Below are 16,094 nucleotides of genomic sequence, written 5' to 3'. Positions count from 1 at the left end.
CAGATCTACGATGTCTCACTATAATGTGGAATTTATCACAAATACAAGTATAATAAATAGTCTGAATGAAAATATTGCTTCACTGTGCCGCTGTACACAATTAATGCCACACCCAATCACACCCTACATTTAAATTTAGTTGCCCTCACTTGCACTGATAAGGTATCTGTTGGAAAATTCATTTATAGAGCAGTAATTGCCAAGCTGAAATGATTTCAATTTTTTTAAAAGCCCCCTCCCCCCTTCATTGCAAGAGTTATGTTTTCAGTAGTGGGAGCAATGTTTGACTCGATGCTAAATTGCAAAAATACAGATCCAAATGTCTCCGGTTTGTTCCCCAGATAGTCCAAGCATTTTTATATGTCAGTTATCACTTATTTCACCTCTGGCAATGATTTGCATATATGAAAAATTCTGAGTTGCTCCAGGATTCTAAATTGAAAAATCATTCCAGGCATGCACCTTGACGTAACCAAGGTACTTTACTGTAATTTTTAAAGCCTCCGTCCATTGGAAACTGTTGCAATTGACAGTGAAATAATGTGTGCGACTTCAGAAAATGTACTCTTCATAGTTGTTGTGGTCTTCAGTCCTGAGACTGGTTTGATGCAGCTCTCCATGCTACTCTATCCTGTGCAAGCTTCTTCATCTCCCAGTACCTACTGCAGCCTACATCCTTCTGAATCTGCTTAGTGTATTCATCTCTTGGTCTCCCTCTACGATTTTTACCCTCCACGCTGCCCTGCAATACTAAATTGGTGATCCCTCGATCTCTCAGAACATGTCCTACCAACCGATCCCTTCTTCTGGTCAAGTTGTGCCACAAGCTCCTCTTCTCCCCAATTCTGTTCAATACCTCCTCATCAGTTATGTGATCTACCTATCTAATCTTCAGCATTCTTCTGTAGCACCACATATCGAAAGCTTCTATTCTCTTCTTGTCTAAACTATTTATCGTCCACATTTCACTTCCATACATGGCTACACTCCATACAAATATTTTCAGAAACGACTTCCTGACATTTAAATCTAAACTTGATGTTAAATTTCTCTTCTTCAGAAACGCTTTCCTTGCCATTGCCATTCTACATTTTATATCCTCTCTACTTCGACCATCATCAGTTACTTTGCTCCCCAAATAGCAAAACTCCTTTACTACTTTAAGTGTCTCATTTCCTAATCTAATTCCCTCAGCATCACCCAACTTAATTCGACTACATTCCATTATCCTCATTTTGCTTTTGTTGATGTTCATCCTATACCCTCCTTTCAAGGCACTGTCCATTCCGTTCAGCTGCTCTACCAGGTCCTTTGCTGTCTCTGATAGAATTACAATGTCATCGGTGAACCTCAAAGTTTTTATTTCTTCTCCATGGATTTTAATTCCTACTCCAAATTTTTCTTTTGTTTCCTTTACTGCTTGCTCAATACACTGATAGAATAACATCGGGGAGAGGCTACAACCCTCTCTCACTCCTTTCCCAACCACTGCTTCCCTTTCATGTCCCTCGACTCTTATAACTGCCATCTGGTTTCTGTACAAATTGTAAATAGCCTTTCACTTCCTGTATTTTACCCCTGCCACCTTCAGAATTTGAAAGAGAGTATTCCAGTCAACATTGTCAAAAGCTTTCTCTAAGTCTACAAATGCTAGAAAAGTAGGTTTGCCTTTCCTTAATCTTTCTTCTAAGATAAGTCGTAGGGTCAGTATTGCCTCACGTGTTCCAACTTTTCTACGGAATCCAAACTGATCTTCCCCAAGGTCGGCTTCTACCAGTTATTCCATTCGTCTGTAAAGAATTTTCGTTAGTATTTTGCAGCTGTGACTTATTAAACTGATAGTTCGGTAATTTTCACATCTGTCAGCACCTGCTTTCTTTGGGACTGGAATTATTATATTCTTCTTGAAGTCTGAGGGTATTTCGCCTGTCTCATACATCTTGCTCACCAGATGGTAGAGTTTTGTCATGACTGGCTCTCCCAAGGCCATCAGTAGTTCTAATGGAATGTTGTCTACTCCCGGGGCCTTGTTTCGACTCAGGTCTTTCAGTGCTCTGTCAAACTCTTCACGCAGTATCGTATCTCCCATTTCATCTTCCTCTACCTCCTCTTCCATTTCCATAATATTGTCCTCAAGAACATCGCCCCTGTATAGACCCTCTATGTACTCCTTCCACCTTTCTGCTTTTCCTTCTTTGCTTAGAACTGGGTTTCCATCTGAGCTACTGATATTCATGCAAGTGGTTCTCTTTTCTCCAAAGGTCTCTTTAATTTTCCTGTAGGCAGTATCTATCTTACCCCTCGTGAGATAACCCTCTACATCCTTACATTTGTTCTCTAGCCATTCCTGCTTAGCCATTTTGCACTTCCTGTCGATCTCATTTTTGAGGCGTTTGTATTCCTTTTTGCCTGCTTCACTTAATGCATTTTTATGTTTTCTCCTTTCATCAATTAAATTCAGTATCTCTTCTGTTACCCAAGGATTTCTACTAGCCCTCATCTTTTTACCTACTTGATCCTCTGCTGCCTTCACTACTTCATCCCTCTTCTTCTACTGTATTTCTTTCCCCCATTCCTGTCAATTGTTCCCGTATGCTTTCCCTAAAGCTCTGTACAATCTCTGGTTCTTCCAGTTTATCCAGGTCCCACATCCTTAAATTCCCACCATTTTGCAGTTTCTTCAGTTTCAATCTACAGTTCGTAACCAGTAGATTGTGGCCAGAGTCCACATATGCCCCTGTAAATGTCTTACAATTTAAAATCTGGTTCCTAAATCTGTCTTACCATTATATAATCTATCTGAAACCTAGTATCTCTAGGGTTCTTCCATGTATACAACTTTCTTTCATGATTCTTGAACCAAGTGTTAGCTATGGTTAAGTTATGCTCTCTGCAAAATTCTACCAGGTGGCTTCCTCTTTCATTTCTTAGCCCCAATCCATATTCACTTACTATGTTGCCTTCTATTCCTTTTCCTACTGTCGAATTCCAGTCACCCATGACTATTAAATTTTCGTCTCCCTTCACTACCTGAATAATTTCTTTTATCTCATCATACATTTCATCAATTTCTTTATCATCTGCAGAGCTAGTTGGCATATAAACTTGTACTACTGTAGTAGTCGTGGGCTTTGTGTCTATCTTGGCTCTTCATATGTTAAGCTATATGTTCCCATACAACTAACTAGCTAAGTCAGCTCAAAGGTTGAAGAAAGACAGTGCCATACTATCTCCAAATTGGACTGTGCACAGTAAAGCAACATGTGGGTTGGTGGCAGCTTTACTTACTATTTGAAGTTTTATATTTGTGGGTTCCACCCTTATTTTCAAATTCTGCTTGATTACTAACAGCAATTCATACGAAGGTTAAGATAATGTGATGCTGTTGTTAGTGTGCTTAATTTTTGAACAGTTGCCAATATTAGGGTTGAGAACATACACCAGATATTATCCTTATAGGAGGTTTCTTTGCCATGCTCCATGCCTGCAAATTTAGCACATAAGACTCCTTGTTGAATACCGTCTGTTGAGTATTGTAATTTTTTTGCTCTTTAATTGTCATCTAATTCTTTAAATTCTATCTGTGTGGCGCTGTAGTGTCGTTCCAAAGCAAATTTGTGGTATTTGTTGATTATGCAACTGTGTATAGGTACTGAGAATCCATATCCTCCTCTTCTGTCATTCTCATTCATTTTTAACAGCTTGTGATGATAGATCACTAGGCTGCCTCTTTTTAGGCAGACACACACTAGACCTCTGAACTTCTCTTATACCACAAATAATGCTGACACCACAATTCTACCGAAGTGAAGGAAACAGTGCCAATTGATAAATGCTGCACTGCAGTGCTAAATGAAGTGGTGCACTGTACAAAGTACTTCTGAGCCAAGCCTCAGCCCACGTGCGGTCCACACCTAGTTTTTGTCTGCAGGGTGGCATGCTGTAGCCGAACCTGCTGCAAACCAATCAGTGTTTTTGGTGAAAATTTAATTTATCATTCAGTCCTTTTGTTGTGGTGTCACTATGGGACTTAATTATGGTGCTTGCATCATCAGCGTACAAAACTATTTCAGCTTTTATCAGTATCAGATGGGAGTTCATTTATCTTCATCGTGAACAGTTCAGTCAGTGTAGGTAAATATTTAGAGAAAATAAATGTTCTTATAGAACATTAGTAGTTATTTAAACAATGGACCTCCATGTAGGAATAACAACAATATAGAAAAAGACAAGATAACTGCTTACCATAAAGAAGACACATTAAGTTGCAGGCAGGTCTTTTATTTTTCCTTATATTTGTTTTTTCAAACATGCCTTATTTATGATAAGTAGCAGTCGGTCTTCTTCTACATTGTTGATATTAGATGATGATTCATCACAAAGCTGCCTGACTTCTTTAACATGACTACATGTGTTTAAAGAGTTCAATATGAGCTTTCAGTATGGTAACTATGGGAACTATGATTCACTGATATGTTTACAAATTGTTACATGAGAATTTTATGTACTAATTTAGAGTTTTGCAAACTTTTGCAGCCCATTGATGGCATGCCAATGTCATCTGGCAGTTTCTTATTGGTGGTATTTATTTGCTTTCTACATAAATAAAAGTTGGGCATGGAAACTTTAATGTAAATCAGTAGATAAAAGCTACCTTTTTATTTTTGTTAATGTATGTTATTTCAAATTGACAAAATTTATTGATATTTATATTGCTGTATGGTATTCTCCACGTAATGCTCGTTTACATTATAGAGCTGTGGCTTTAATACTCTAATTTACTAAGTGTAATTTTATCCTCAGGTGCAGATATGGATGTCATCTTGGAAAATTATGGCCACTGCAACTTTGTCTCACCAAAACATGCATGCATATTCTTTGATGAGGTATGTCCTTTTTGTCAGAGTAGCTAACTGAAAGTTCAATTGATATTAAATTTAATTCTTTGAATGATGTACACATAGTGTGATTTAAATTACCTAATTTTTATTCAGTTTTGGTGCAGTTAAGGGGCATGTGCACTGTGAGGATGTAAAAGTTTCGAGGTAAAATGTGTAACCCAATAAAACCAACCCTTAAGAAGATATCTAGACTTACCAAATTGGGAATTAAAAAGAAAGTACTCATTTCAACAGAATAAATCCGAGTAGGATGTAGTTGTTGGAGTCACTTGCGAAAAATTTTGGTTTTGGTTGCAGTTGTTGACTGTGTTCATTTAAGACTGAAGAGAATTAATTTTGTAAGAACAGTGAGCAACAGTACCAAGGATGAGACCTGTCCTTTGAACCATCTCAGATGTCAGGAATTGCCTTCTAGAGTCACCCATATGCTGCAATGAGGAGTAAATATCATTGACTTTACACTTCTGATGTTTGTGTGCTGCATGACAATTCTAGTCCCTATACTGGTTGTAACACAGAACATGGAATCTTGAGTGTCTTCCACACACATCCTGTGCACCAACCTTGCTCTCAGTGATTTTCACAGCTACTGATTAGTTGGTGGAGTTGCTTCTGATCAAATTACATGAGTCACACAGTGTTTGTGTAGTTACAGCCATAATTAGAAGACTGGATTTATTTGTTTGTGGGTTTGATTGTCATTCAAGCGAACTTAAAATGTCAGTGAATCAGTTATAGAACTTGTGACCTATACATACCCCCTTAAAAGAAAGCACCACAATAAGAAAGTCACCATAAAATTCCAAATGATGATAATAAATGTGCAGCCTGAGAATTTACTTAATTTACAAATATTAATCCTGGAAAAGGGGGGTTGTCATACAGTTGCCTGTTAGTAAGAACCATTCTTTCACCTGGGCTGGCTGGATAAGGTAAACACTTCTGTGTTTGTGTACTTTCTGTTAGTTTCAATGTATTATATTGCTACAGTACAATTAACTAGACCTAAGGGACTAGAAAGAATTTGCCAAGAGAAAAGCATTAGACATAGTCTTAACCTGCAATTTGGTACTAATGTTTTCAACTTTTGTTGAAGTTCCACAACCTCCCCTCTCTCATCCACAAAGTGACTTCCCATAAGTTCAAATCTTTTATTAGTGCAGTATGTTGCTAACACATTTTTGGGATTGTTTGAAGAAGTGATGTGATCATACTCATTTTAAATGTAATAAATATTTTAGAAACATGCAGTTCATGTTTTCATTTGAGCCACACTCATAGGGACAAACAAAAAACATCTGGCTCATTTTTTCTTTCAGTGAACTAAGATATATTTCTATTTTTAACTTCAGACAACAAAACAGTTCGAGTTACTGAACTACAGCGAACATGGCACAATGGTTGACAATGTGCTGTATTCATGTGACTTTTCGGAGAAGGCTGCGCCTATGGGATCATCAAATACTGTCCATCCACTGGTTCAGAGGATACGAGAAGTAGTCCATAAACGAAGGAAGAGAGACACTCAAGTATGCAGTGATTCAGAATCAGAACCGCAAAAGATGGTTGCTGGCTCAGGAAAGGTGAGGAATTTTTAAAGTTGTTTCAGTTTTCAGTCTCTACTTTGCTTGCTGCTCAACATTAACTCCTGAGTTGGCAGAAAGTGAGTGCCTATTGGAAACTGCTAATATTTCCCAAAATATTTGATCTATTTTGTTGAAACCAGATATATTATGATCAGCAGAATGTGTACATTGAGTTCACAATGTATATTCCATATAGGTGCCAATATTTTTCACCAGTGTCTTCAATTGTTTGAGAATATTCTTAACTGACTTCTGCTGGAACTTTTGTGGTTTATTGTTGAGAACATGCAGGATACGAATTTACAAATAACCCAGAGACACATGGTGTGGTCTGATAAACTTTGTCCTTCGCCCATCATCACAAGAAGTAGTCATACAGTGTAAGACAAAGTCTTCATGTTAGCCTCTTGCGAGAACCACAGCAACCCAACCATCATCCCAGAAAATGATATCGACCCATTTGTTTACACTGATTGTTTGCAAAATGTGGTGGTGCTCCAACTTGCGTAAAGATGAAGTCTGAGTTAATTGTATTTTGTAGAAGAAACAGACTGATAAGTTGTTTTAATGTTGTACTGCATCACACCATTACATTGAGGTGATTCTGCATTTTCTCTGTGGTCACATGCAGAAAATCTTTTGCGAGTAGTGAGAATTATAGAAATTTACAAATTCTCGCAAGTTAAACACAGCTTCATCTCACTAGATTATGTTTGAAAACAACTGGGGAAAGTCTTCGAGCTAGTCTACCATGATTTCTCCATAATATCTCATGTGATCGTCGCAATCTTCACAGGTAGTTCCCAATAGTAATGCAGCTTCCACTAATGAAATTCATACTCATTTTTTTAAGTATCTTCAGATCATGTATTGTGTTAGACCACTGTCATGAGCTGTGTAACAAGTTGATTTTTTGGGGCGTGATGTGAACATTTCCACACCAATTGCTGATTTTCCTCTGACATAGATGTCTTGGGTTGACTGCTTGTTACAGTGTCCATAACAAATCCCCATAAACAGGTGTTTTGTGTGACAATTGTAATTGTGCTTGGATGCAAAGTAACATGTGGCCCATGCACAGTCCACCACAATCTCAGCACCAGCCACAACAGAATGCCACAGCACTGACAGGTTTATATCTGTGAAAATCAACCTACTTCTGCAGAGAAACCAACACAATTGTTTTTATACAAATATATTATTATTTATTTATTTATTTATTATTATTATTATTATTATCATTACACATTTCAAGTAGACACTTGCTTTCTGCCCATTGTAGTTGGTAGATATTGAATACCTGTTTACATTGTTAACTTATGATTCAAAAATTTAGTCACAGATCTGTAATTAAAATTAATTTTTTATCAGTGTTTGAGGAGAAATTAGAAAAAGTTATTTCTTTGGCATTTTTTCTATAGGTAGAGATACAGTGCAGTTGTCGAGGAAGCAGCTCTGATGTAATTGGAGATGCTGGAGCTGGTTGGGAAGGGACAGCATTGATAAACCACGGCTCTTTCATAAAGTTTGGCTGTCTAAATTTTGTGTTCAGCATCACTGCAGCTGCTGCACTGACAAAGGATACAGATCAGCAGTCTGTCAAACAGGAACAAATTTCAGGAATGGAGGCCTGATCTGTATGGAATTTTCTAAAAATGGACATTACAGTATTGTCAGCAGAGTCATCTTGTTTGATATATTGGCTTGTTAAAATGAAGGATCAACCTATTGTTACAGAGTGTAGATATGTTTTCAGTACTTGAAGGGATTCTGTGGACTTTATAACTCTCTAAAACAGGAGAACTATATGAGTAGCTGTTTTCAGCATTAGAGCGTAGGGCAATGTGGATCGTACAACTGTGATAGCAACTTTGACTTTATTATGCAACAGCAACCAGAATTTCAGTACTTATATAATTATAAATATAGAAATAATGTTCACTCAAAAGAAAAGTTCTTAATCAGGCGAAGTGGAAATTAAAATAAAGTTTTTATGTGCAATAACGCTGTAGTTTTAAGATTTATGAGTATTGTTTAATGGACAGTTCATAGTTTAGAAATCCAGGAACTGCCAGTATTCAGTTCCTTTGCAGATAAGTAGAACTGAAGTTTTAAACAAAAATTACAACTTTTTGTATTATCTTTAGAAGTTATATGTAAGAGTGCTGAGAAACAAATGTATGTAATTATTTTTAATCAGGAAGAATTAAGATGGCTTTCCTATACTCGATTGTAATTCTGACAGTTGATATTGTAAAATGACTACCGTTGTAGAATTTGTTTGTTTTACATTTCATACTCAGAAATACATACAGCAGTTTTTTCTGGAGTTATAGTGTGCAAAAACTAGTATTTCAGAATTTTGTGCTTATACGCCTGTGATCCTATGATTTGAAAATGTCATGTACGAGATTCTTGTAAGATAATTCAGTCAGCTGTCATAATTGGAACCTAGACAGTCATTCCATGTTGAACAGTGATATGTTAGTGTAGTGTAATGGAAGTGTGCACTTTTTTTTTCCTTCAAGATTCTGATAAATGGTAGATGGATTTAATAGCTGAGGACGATCATGGAAAGAAGACAAGTATTAATAGGAGAGGAAGTCATTTTCCTGTTGAAATGGTGAAATAGAATTATTCACTGCGTGATTGTTTTATGTGAAACTAGCACTTATTTTCACTGGAAAGAAAGTATGACAAGTCTTTAAATGTCCATATTTTTAGTGTCAGTCCCAGTGCATTAATTTTGGAAATTACTGAGGAAAAACTTGGAGGAGGGAAGTGAAGGAGACAGTCCTTTTAGTGTTAATTTGTGGCCTCTATCCTGAATTAATACAATTTTGTTCTGAGAAACATGTGAAATAATGTTCATTTAAAATTCTAGAGCAAAGTGGAGAGTAATAACTAATCTTCTTCATTTATATTAGAAATTTGGCCGTTCTTTTATTTGTCTGTCTGAAAATAAGATTCCATTGTGCCATTAGTTTTTTATTTGTCTTTAAAAAAGCAAGTATAATAAAATTATAATATTTTTGTGTTTATCGATACCTCATCCCCATTTGCATGAAGAAAATACCTTAACATCTTTGTAATTACAGCAAAACTAAAGCATTTTTCTCACAAGTAGAAACCTATTCATAAGTCCCTAGGGCTACGAGAACTGAAGATCAGTTTATGAGAGAGAACCACAGTAAACAGGCTGGTGAGGATACTCTAAAGAAACAATAATTTGCACGATTTTAGAACAAATGTGATATTTAATGATAACTGTTAGGGAATTGACTATGTTTCTTCCTTTGTCCTGATCAAAGTTAAACTGCACATAGCAAAATCGGAATTACATATCATGGGTTTCCTTATTTTTATATTTGTTCATTGCTGTAAGTGTATCTTAGACATATCCTTCATTTTGGAGCATAACATTTCCCGTTCGTCATTGGCCTTTTATCCCTTCTGTAACTCAATCCCTTTGTCCCAATAATGCCGAGAATATACTTAAATAGTACTTCATATCCTCGTCAGTTTTATCATGAATTATGTGCCATTGCACTCTTAAACTGAATTGTACTGGTCATGGAAAGAATTAAAATAGTGACTGATTTTCAATGAGTCGTCATATTTTGATGTAGATAAAAACTCTTTATATTTATTTACTTTTCTCTGGTGGGAGGGCAAAACTATGCTAAAAAAATTGGATGCTAATTGTAACTTATGATACAGTCCATCAGTAACAGTGATGGAGAAGTAATACACCTCTGAGAGGTTTTCTTTACTCTACTTAATAGAGACAGTGTAGATATGTATATTTTGCCAGTGACAAAATCTCTAATTAATGTTGCATTGTGTCTAATTGTAAAATATTTGTCTATGTAGTGGGTTGTCATTGGAAAATGGACTCTCACATATATTTTGTATTGTATTATGAATTATTATCTTTTTAAAGCAGTGAACCTATGGGAAGAGAAATGGTCTGCTACTATTACAATATGCTGGAATGATTGGTGCTGTTATGAAATGCTTGTGCAGCTATATCTTATGTAGACCTAGTCAGTTGTCAGTGATATTATTCAAATCACATTTAATGGATTGCAGTATTACTGTTTATTTGTTATATTACACAAAAGACAGCGACAGTAATGCAAAAGAATGAATATGTTTGTGTGTAATTTTTTTCCCTTGTTGATGGCTGCTGTCATGAAATTGTATGTGTAGAGAGACCTGTGTGTGGTTTCTTGCAGTGGAGCCATAATGGTCACATTTGTTTTACTGATAGTGATTTGTGACTCTATGCATCAGTGTATATTTAAGGCTTCGAGAAGTAATGTATTTTTATTTTTATATTTAATAACAAAATATAATTTTTATATGATATATGGATCTTTATTTTTAATATCACTTTGCAAGCAGTACTGTGATTTTTAACATCCCTGAGTCACTGTTGTTTATATTTGTCTCACTGTGTTTGAATCCATTATTACAAAGGTGAATGAAGATTTCATGCACCTCTGATTTGCTTATACCTCCTCAGTATGGTTGCTGGAGGTCAGTAAAAGTAATGCCCCCCCCCCCCCCCTCTCTCTCTCTCTCTCTCTCTCTCTCTCTCTCTCTCTCTCTCACTAGATATGACACTGTCCCTAAGATACATCATTGAACAGATATGATTCAGGAAACTGCTTTTTCCCATAGCTGCAGTTAAATACCTTTATTTGATCATTTACTTTCTAATTATGAACTGTACACACAATTTGTCTGTTACAACTATATAACTATAATGCCATGTTTTCTATGTTCAGTCAGTATGTGTAGTATAGAAGTAATTTACTTTTTAGTAGTTAACCATGCAGTAAACTTTGCAAAGGCTGTTACCTAGTAACAAATTTGGTAATGATTGGGTATGCCAAAAAGGACTGGTGCAAATAATTGAAGAGTTGTAATCTTGGATAAGGTAAATTTCACCAATTGAATGTTATGCAGATCAAGCACTGAGAGGACATGAGGTAGATTTAAAATTTGACTCTTCATACAGATCCAGATATACAACTGTGTCTTTAAAAATGCAAATTAGAAATGGAACATAGTAGCTGAGCTTACAGACTTATACTCTTTCTTCAGAGCATAGACACAAGCACAACTGCTATCCCCAGCATTGTAGCATATCTAAGTAGATAGTTATGTTGGGTGGAACCAGTGGCGGATACAGAAAAACCTCATGGAGGGGGCCCGTAAAGATATCTTGAGCTACCTTTACTTTTACCATAATAAAAATGAATCAAGTCACATGCAAAGTTTAAGAAAGTTTTATTTAAGACAATGCCATCTTATGATATAAAAAAGTTACAATTGTGGTTCTCTTCCTTAAATAATGAATTCTATGTGCCTATTCTTCCTGGCAAATTGGTTAATCACATCATCAATAGGACAATCAATGTCAGGCTGAGTGTTCAACCGAGATAAGCCATTAAGTTGAACCTCCTTCATTGCTGACCTCAGCCATATCTTTGCACGCCGCAATGGTGAAAAACTTCTTTCTACTATAGCAATAGATGCAGGTAGACAAGCAAATATTTTGTGTAGCATGTGCCAAGTAGGATAGTCAGATCCAGGAGAAACAGACAACACTTGAATCATAACAGAATCAAGATAATTAAGGGTGTTTATACTCGTTTGCTTGTATTGAAGAATCTATCCCATGAGTCTCTTTTTAATCACAAAGAGATTCTTCTTCAAAGAATGGATGGCAGTGCGGCTGGCTCTGCAGGGGGAGGGGGGGGGGGAGATGTACACCCCCCATATGTATCTCCCACTGGGTGGAACAACTGTGGTCAAAAAGAAAGGTGAAAGGAGATGTCACACATCCCTGCCTTGCAAACACTTGTTCATCGTCATAATTTTCATCTGTTTGAATTTAATTTACTGCCAGTTCCCTTTTAAATGTTTACACCCACACACCCCAAAAGTTTTATTTCCAGATCTCATTTATATTCTCTTTCTCATCCTATAACTACATCTCATGTGTAATAGCTTCTTGTCGAATATAGCTAAGTCAGCTCTGGAAAATGTCCTTATCTGTAGCAAACACTCAGTCCCATATCCTGTTTCTGAAATGCTGCCTAATCTGTTGACTTCATAACACCCCCCGCCCCCCAACTCCCTTCCTTAAATGCTGTGACTAAAAATACCCAACTCAGGAAGTCGCACTTACTTTCACAAGGACCTCTAAGTCTTAAAATTCCTGCAGTCCCTAGCCTTCAAAAGTCCAGTAGTTGTATGGCACTGGCATCCCTGAATTACTGCAGCATCTTTGGAGAGGTATTTCTGTCTTACGCACCTAGTTTCATGCACTCGTTCCTCTTCACCAACTGGAGCTAGATTGCAAAAACAGTAAGAAAAACATATCCAATCTATTGTAAAAATCCATTTATGCTGGACTAATTGGAGGTATTATCTCCTATGGAAGTACTTCTTTGCCCCCAACTTTCCTGACTAAAACCAACTTGGGGAACCTATCTTACCTTGCATCTGCTACTTTATACTTCAGTAGAACAGTGATCTTGTCCCAGCACCACAGACCATCCCTTCGTTTATTTCCAGGAAATCCTTACCTCCAACCTTGGCTTGTCTTTCCCCCTTGGCTTGTCTTTCCTCAAACATCGTGATGGGAAAAAGAGCAGCCATTTGTCTTTAAAAGGCCTGATGTGTTCATCCTAACTAAGATGTCATATTGCAGAAGTTCAGAATAGCCTCTGATCCCTAACCCTCTCCAAAATCAGTCTCATTCATGCCGTCTCCACACTCCCACCTTCTAAAATCCACAAATCTAAACACTCCTGAAACGTTCGAATGTAGGTGGTTATTGTGGCTCCGCAGGAAGGCTCCCTGTCCAAGACGACCAATACATTTAACTCATTTGCTGCAGTGTATATTCCTTCATAAAGGACACCAAACACTTAACACAACACAGAGAGGCAGTGGCTTACCAACAGGTTTTTTTTTTTTTTACACACACACACACACACACACACACACACACACACACACACACACACAATGAAGAACCAAAGAAACTGGTACACCTGCCTAATATTGTGTAGGACCCCCGTGAGCACGCAACATGGCATGAACTCTGTACTAAATGTCTGAAGTAGTGCTGTAGGGAATTGACACTATGAATCCTGCAGGGCTGTCCATAAATCCGTAAGAGTATGAGGGGGTGGAGATCTCTTCTGAACAGCACATTTCAAGGCATCCCAGATATGCTCAATAATGTTCATGTCTGAGGAGTTTAGTGGCCATTGGAAGTGTTAAAACTCAGAAGTGTGTTCCTGGAGCCACTCGGTAGGAATTATGGACATGTGGGTTGTCACATTGTGCTGCTGGAATTGCCCATGTCTGTCAATGCACAATGGAGATGAATGGATGCAGGTGATCAGATGAGATGCTTACATACATGTCACCTGTCAGAGTCGTATCTAGACATACCCCAGGGGTCCCATATCACTCCAAATGCACACGCCCCACGCCATTACTGTGTCTCCACCAGCTTGAACAATCCCCTGCTGTCAAGTAGGGCCCATGGATTCATGACGTTGTCTCCATACCCTTACACGTCCATCTGCTTAATACAATTTGAAATGAGACTCATCCTATAAGGCAACATATTTCCAGCCAACAACTGTCCCAATGTTGATGTTGATGGGCCCAGGCAAAGCGTAAAGCTTTGTGTCATATAATCATCAAGGACACACAAGTGAGCCTTCAGCTCAGAAAGCCCATATCAATGATGTTTCGTTGAATGGTTTGGATACTGACACTTGTTGATGGCCCAGCACTGAAATCTGCAGCAATTTATGGAACAGTTGCACTTATGTCACGTTGAACAGTTCTCTTGTCATCGTTGGTCCCTTTCTTGCAGGCTCTTTTTCCAGTTGCAGTGATGTTGGAGATTTGATGTTTTACTGGATTCCTGATATTCATGGTACACTTGTGAAATGGTTGTACGAGAAAATCCCCACTGCATCGCTATCTTGGAGATGCTGTGACCCATCGCTTGTGTACTGACTATAACACCACATTCAAACTCACTTAATTCTTGATAACCTGCCATTGTAGCAGCAGTAACTGGTCTCAACCACTGCTATATAGGTGATGCCGACTGAAGTGCCCTATTATGCCTGTTAATATATCTCTGTTCAGTGGTATTTTGGTTTACAAAGAGAAATCTTTAATTAATATTAAAAAATATCAGTGTGGGCCCCATTTTATAGACCGTGCTTTTTGGAAACTTTGTCCATTTAATTTAAAAAAAAAAAGTCGTAAGTAGGAAGAAATCAGTTCTTTTCTCTGAGGTTACTTAAGAACAATAGCTCAGATTTACTATAGACTTCAGTAACAAAAGGCCATTGCTCATTAGTATTAAGAAGTTCTGTATATAACAACATAATTTCTTTGAAAGAGAGGAAGGCATTTATGTTGTTTCTTTTTAGATTCCAAATCTTTTACTTACAACTCTTCCAGTCAGGTTGTTCGACAAATTTGTTTTCTTCCCACTTCTCTTCAGTACCACGTCATTAGTTACATGATCTACCCGTCTAGTCTCCAGCATTCTTCTGTAGCCCCACATTTCAAAAGTTCATGTTCTCTCCTTGTCTAAACTGTTTATCATCCATGTTTCAGTTCCATACATGGTTACACTCCGGACAAATACTTTTAGAAAAGACTTTCTGACACTTAAATCTATATTTGATGTTAACAAGTATCTCATCTTCAGAAAAGCTTTTCTGACCATTGGTTTTCTATCTGAGCTCTTGATATGATATGGAGCATGGAATGTTAGATCCGTTATGAAGAAGTTTTCAAATACAGCTACCAGTCACAAAATTTGTTGACTTCTAAATTATTTATTCAGCAACACGTTTTGAGGTAACATCTCTCCGTCAGGCCATAGTGGCATTACAGAAACATTTAACATAACTGTGTACAAATATTAAAGTTCCTTTACATGACTCCTGTGATCATCCTTTGGAGAGAGAGAAGAGGATAATCAAGTAAGGGTTTTCAAATTATTAGAGCACTTAATCGGGCAGGTAGGTCAGAAAATTTAAAAAGGGAAAAGGACAGTTTGAAGTTAGATGTAGTGGGAGTTAGTGAAGTTTGGCGACAGGAGGAACAGGACTTCTGGTCAGGTAATTACAGTATTATAAATACAGAATCAAAGAGGTCTCGGGCAGGAGCGGGTTTAATAATGAATAAGGAATGCGAGTAAGCTATTACTAATAGCACTGTGAAAGCATTATCATAGCCAACACACACACACACACACACACACACACACACACACACACACACATCCCAATAGTGGAAGTTTATGTGCCAACTAGCTCTATAGGGTGATGAAGACATTGAAGAAATCTATGATGAGAGGAAATAAATTATTCAGATAGATAAGGGGGAACGAAAATTTAATAGTGATACAGGACTGGAATTCAGTAGTAGGAAAGGAAGAGGGAGGGGGGGGGGGGGAGGGCGGCGGCATGAAAGAAGGTTGTATACATGGAAGATGCTTGGAGACACCATAAGTTTCAGATTGATTACATAATGGTAAGACAGG

General features: G+C 37.4%; 1 protein-coding gene across 1 annotated transcript in view; it reads left to right on the top strand.

The window, feature by feature from the left end:
• Positions 1-10,858, top strand: part of LOC126203616 (PHD finger protein 12) — a 73,928-nt gene extending 63,070 nt beyond the window's left edge. The window contains exons 13-15 of the mRNA XM_049937982.1: positions 4,804-4,886; positions 6,254-6,484; positions 7,909-10,858. Coding sequence (XP_049793939.1) covers positions 4,804-4,886; positions 6,254-6,484; positions 7,909-8,121 — 527 coding nt within the window. The 3' untranslated portion in view covers positions 8,122-10,858. The remainder of the gene's footprint in view (positions 1-4,803; positions 4,887-6,253; positions 6,485-7,908) is intronic.
• The last annotated feature ends 5,236 nt before the right edge of the window (positions 10,859-16,094 follow it).

Source organism: Schistocerca nitens, chromosome 9 (assembly GCF_023898315.1).
Source record: "Schistocerca nitens isolate TAMUIC-IGC-003100 chromosome 9, iqSchNite1.1, whole genome shotgun sequence".
In the NCBI taxonomy this organism is placed as follows: domain Eukaryota; kingdom Metazoa; phylum Arthropoda; class Insecta; order Orthoptera; family Acrididae; genus Schistocerca; species Schistocerca nitens.
The sequence above is the reverse complement of the archived record's forward strand: the minus strand, read 5'-3'. Positions and strand labels throughout refer to the sequence as shown.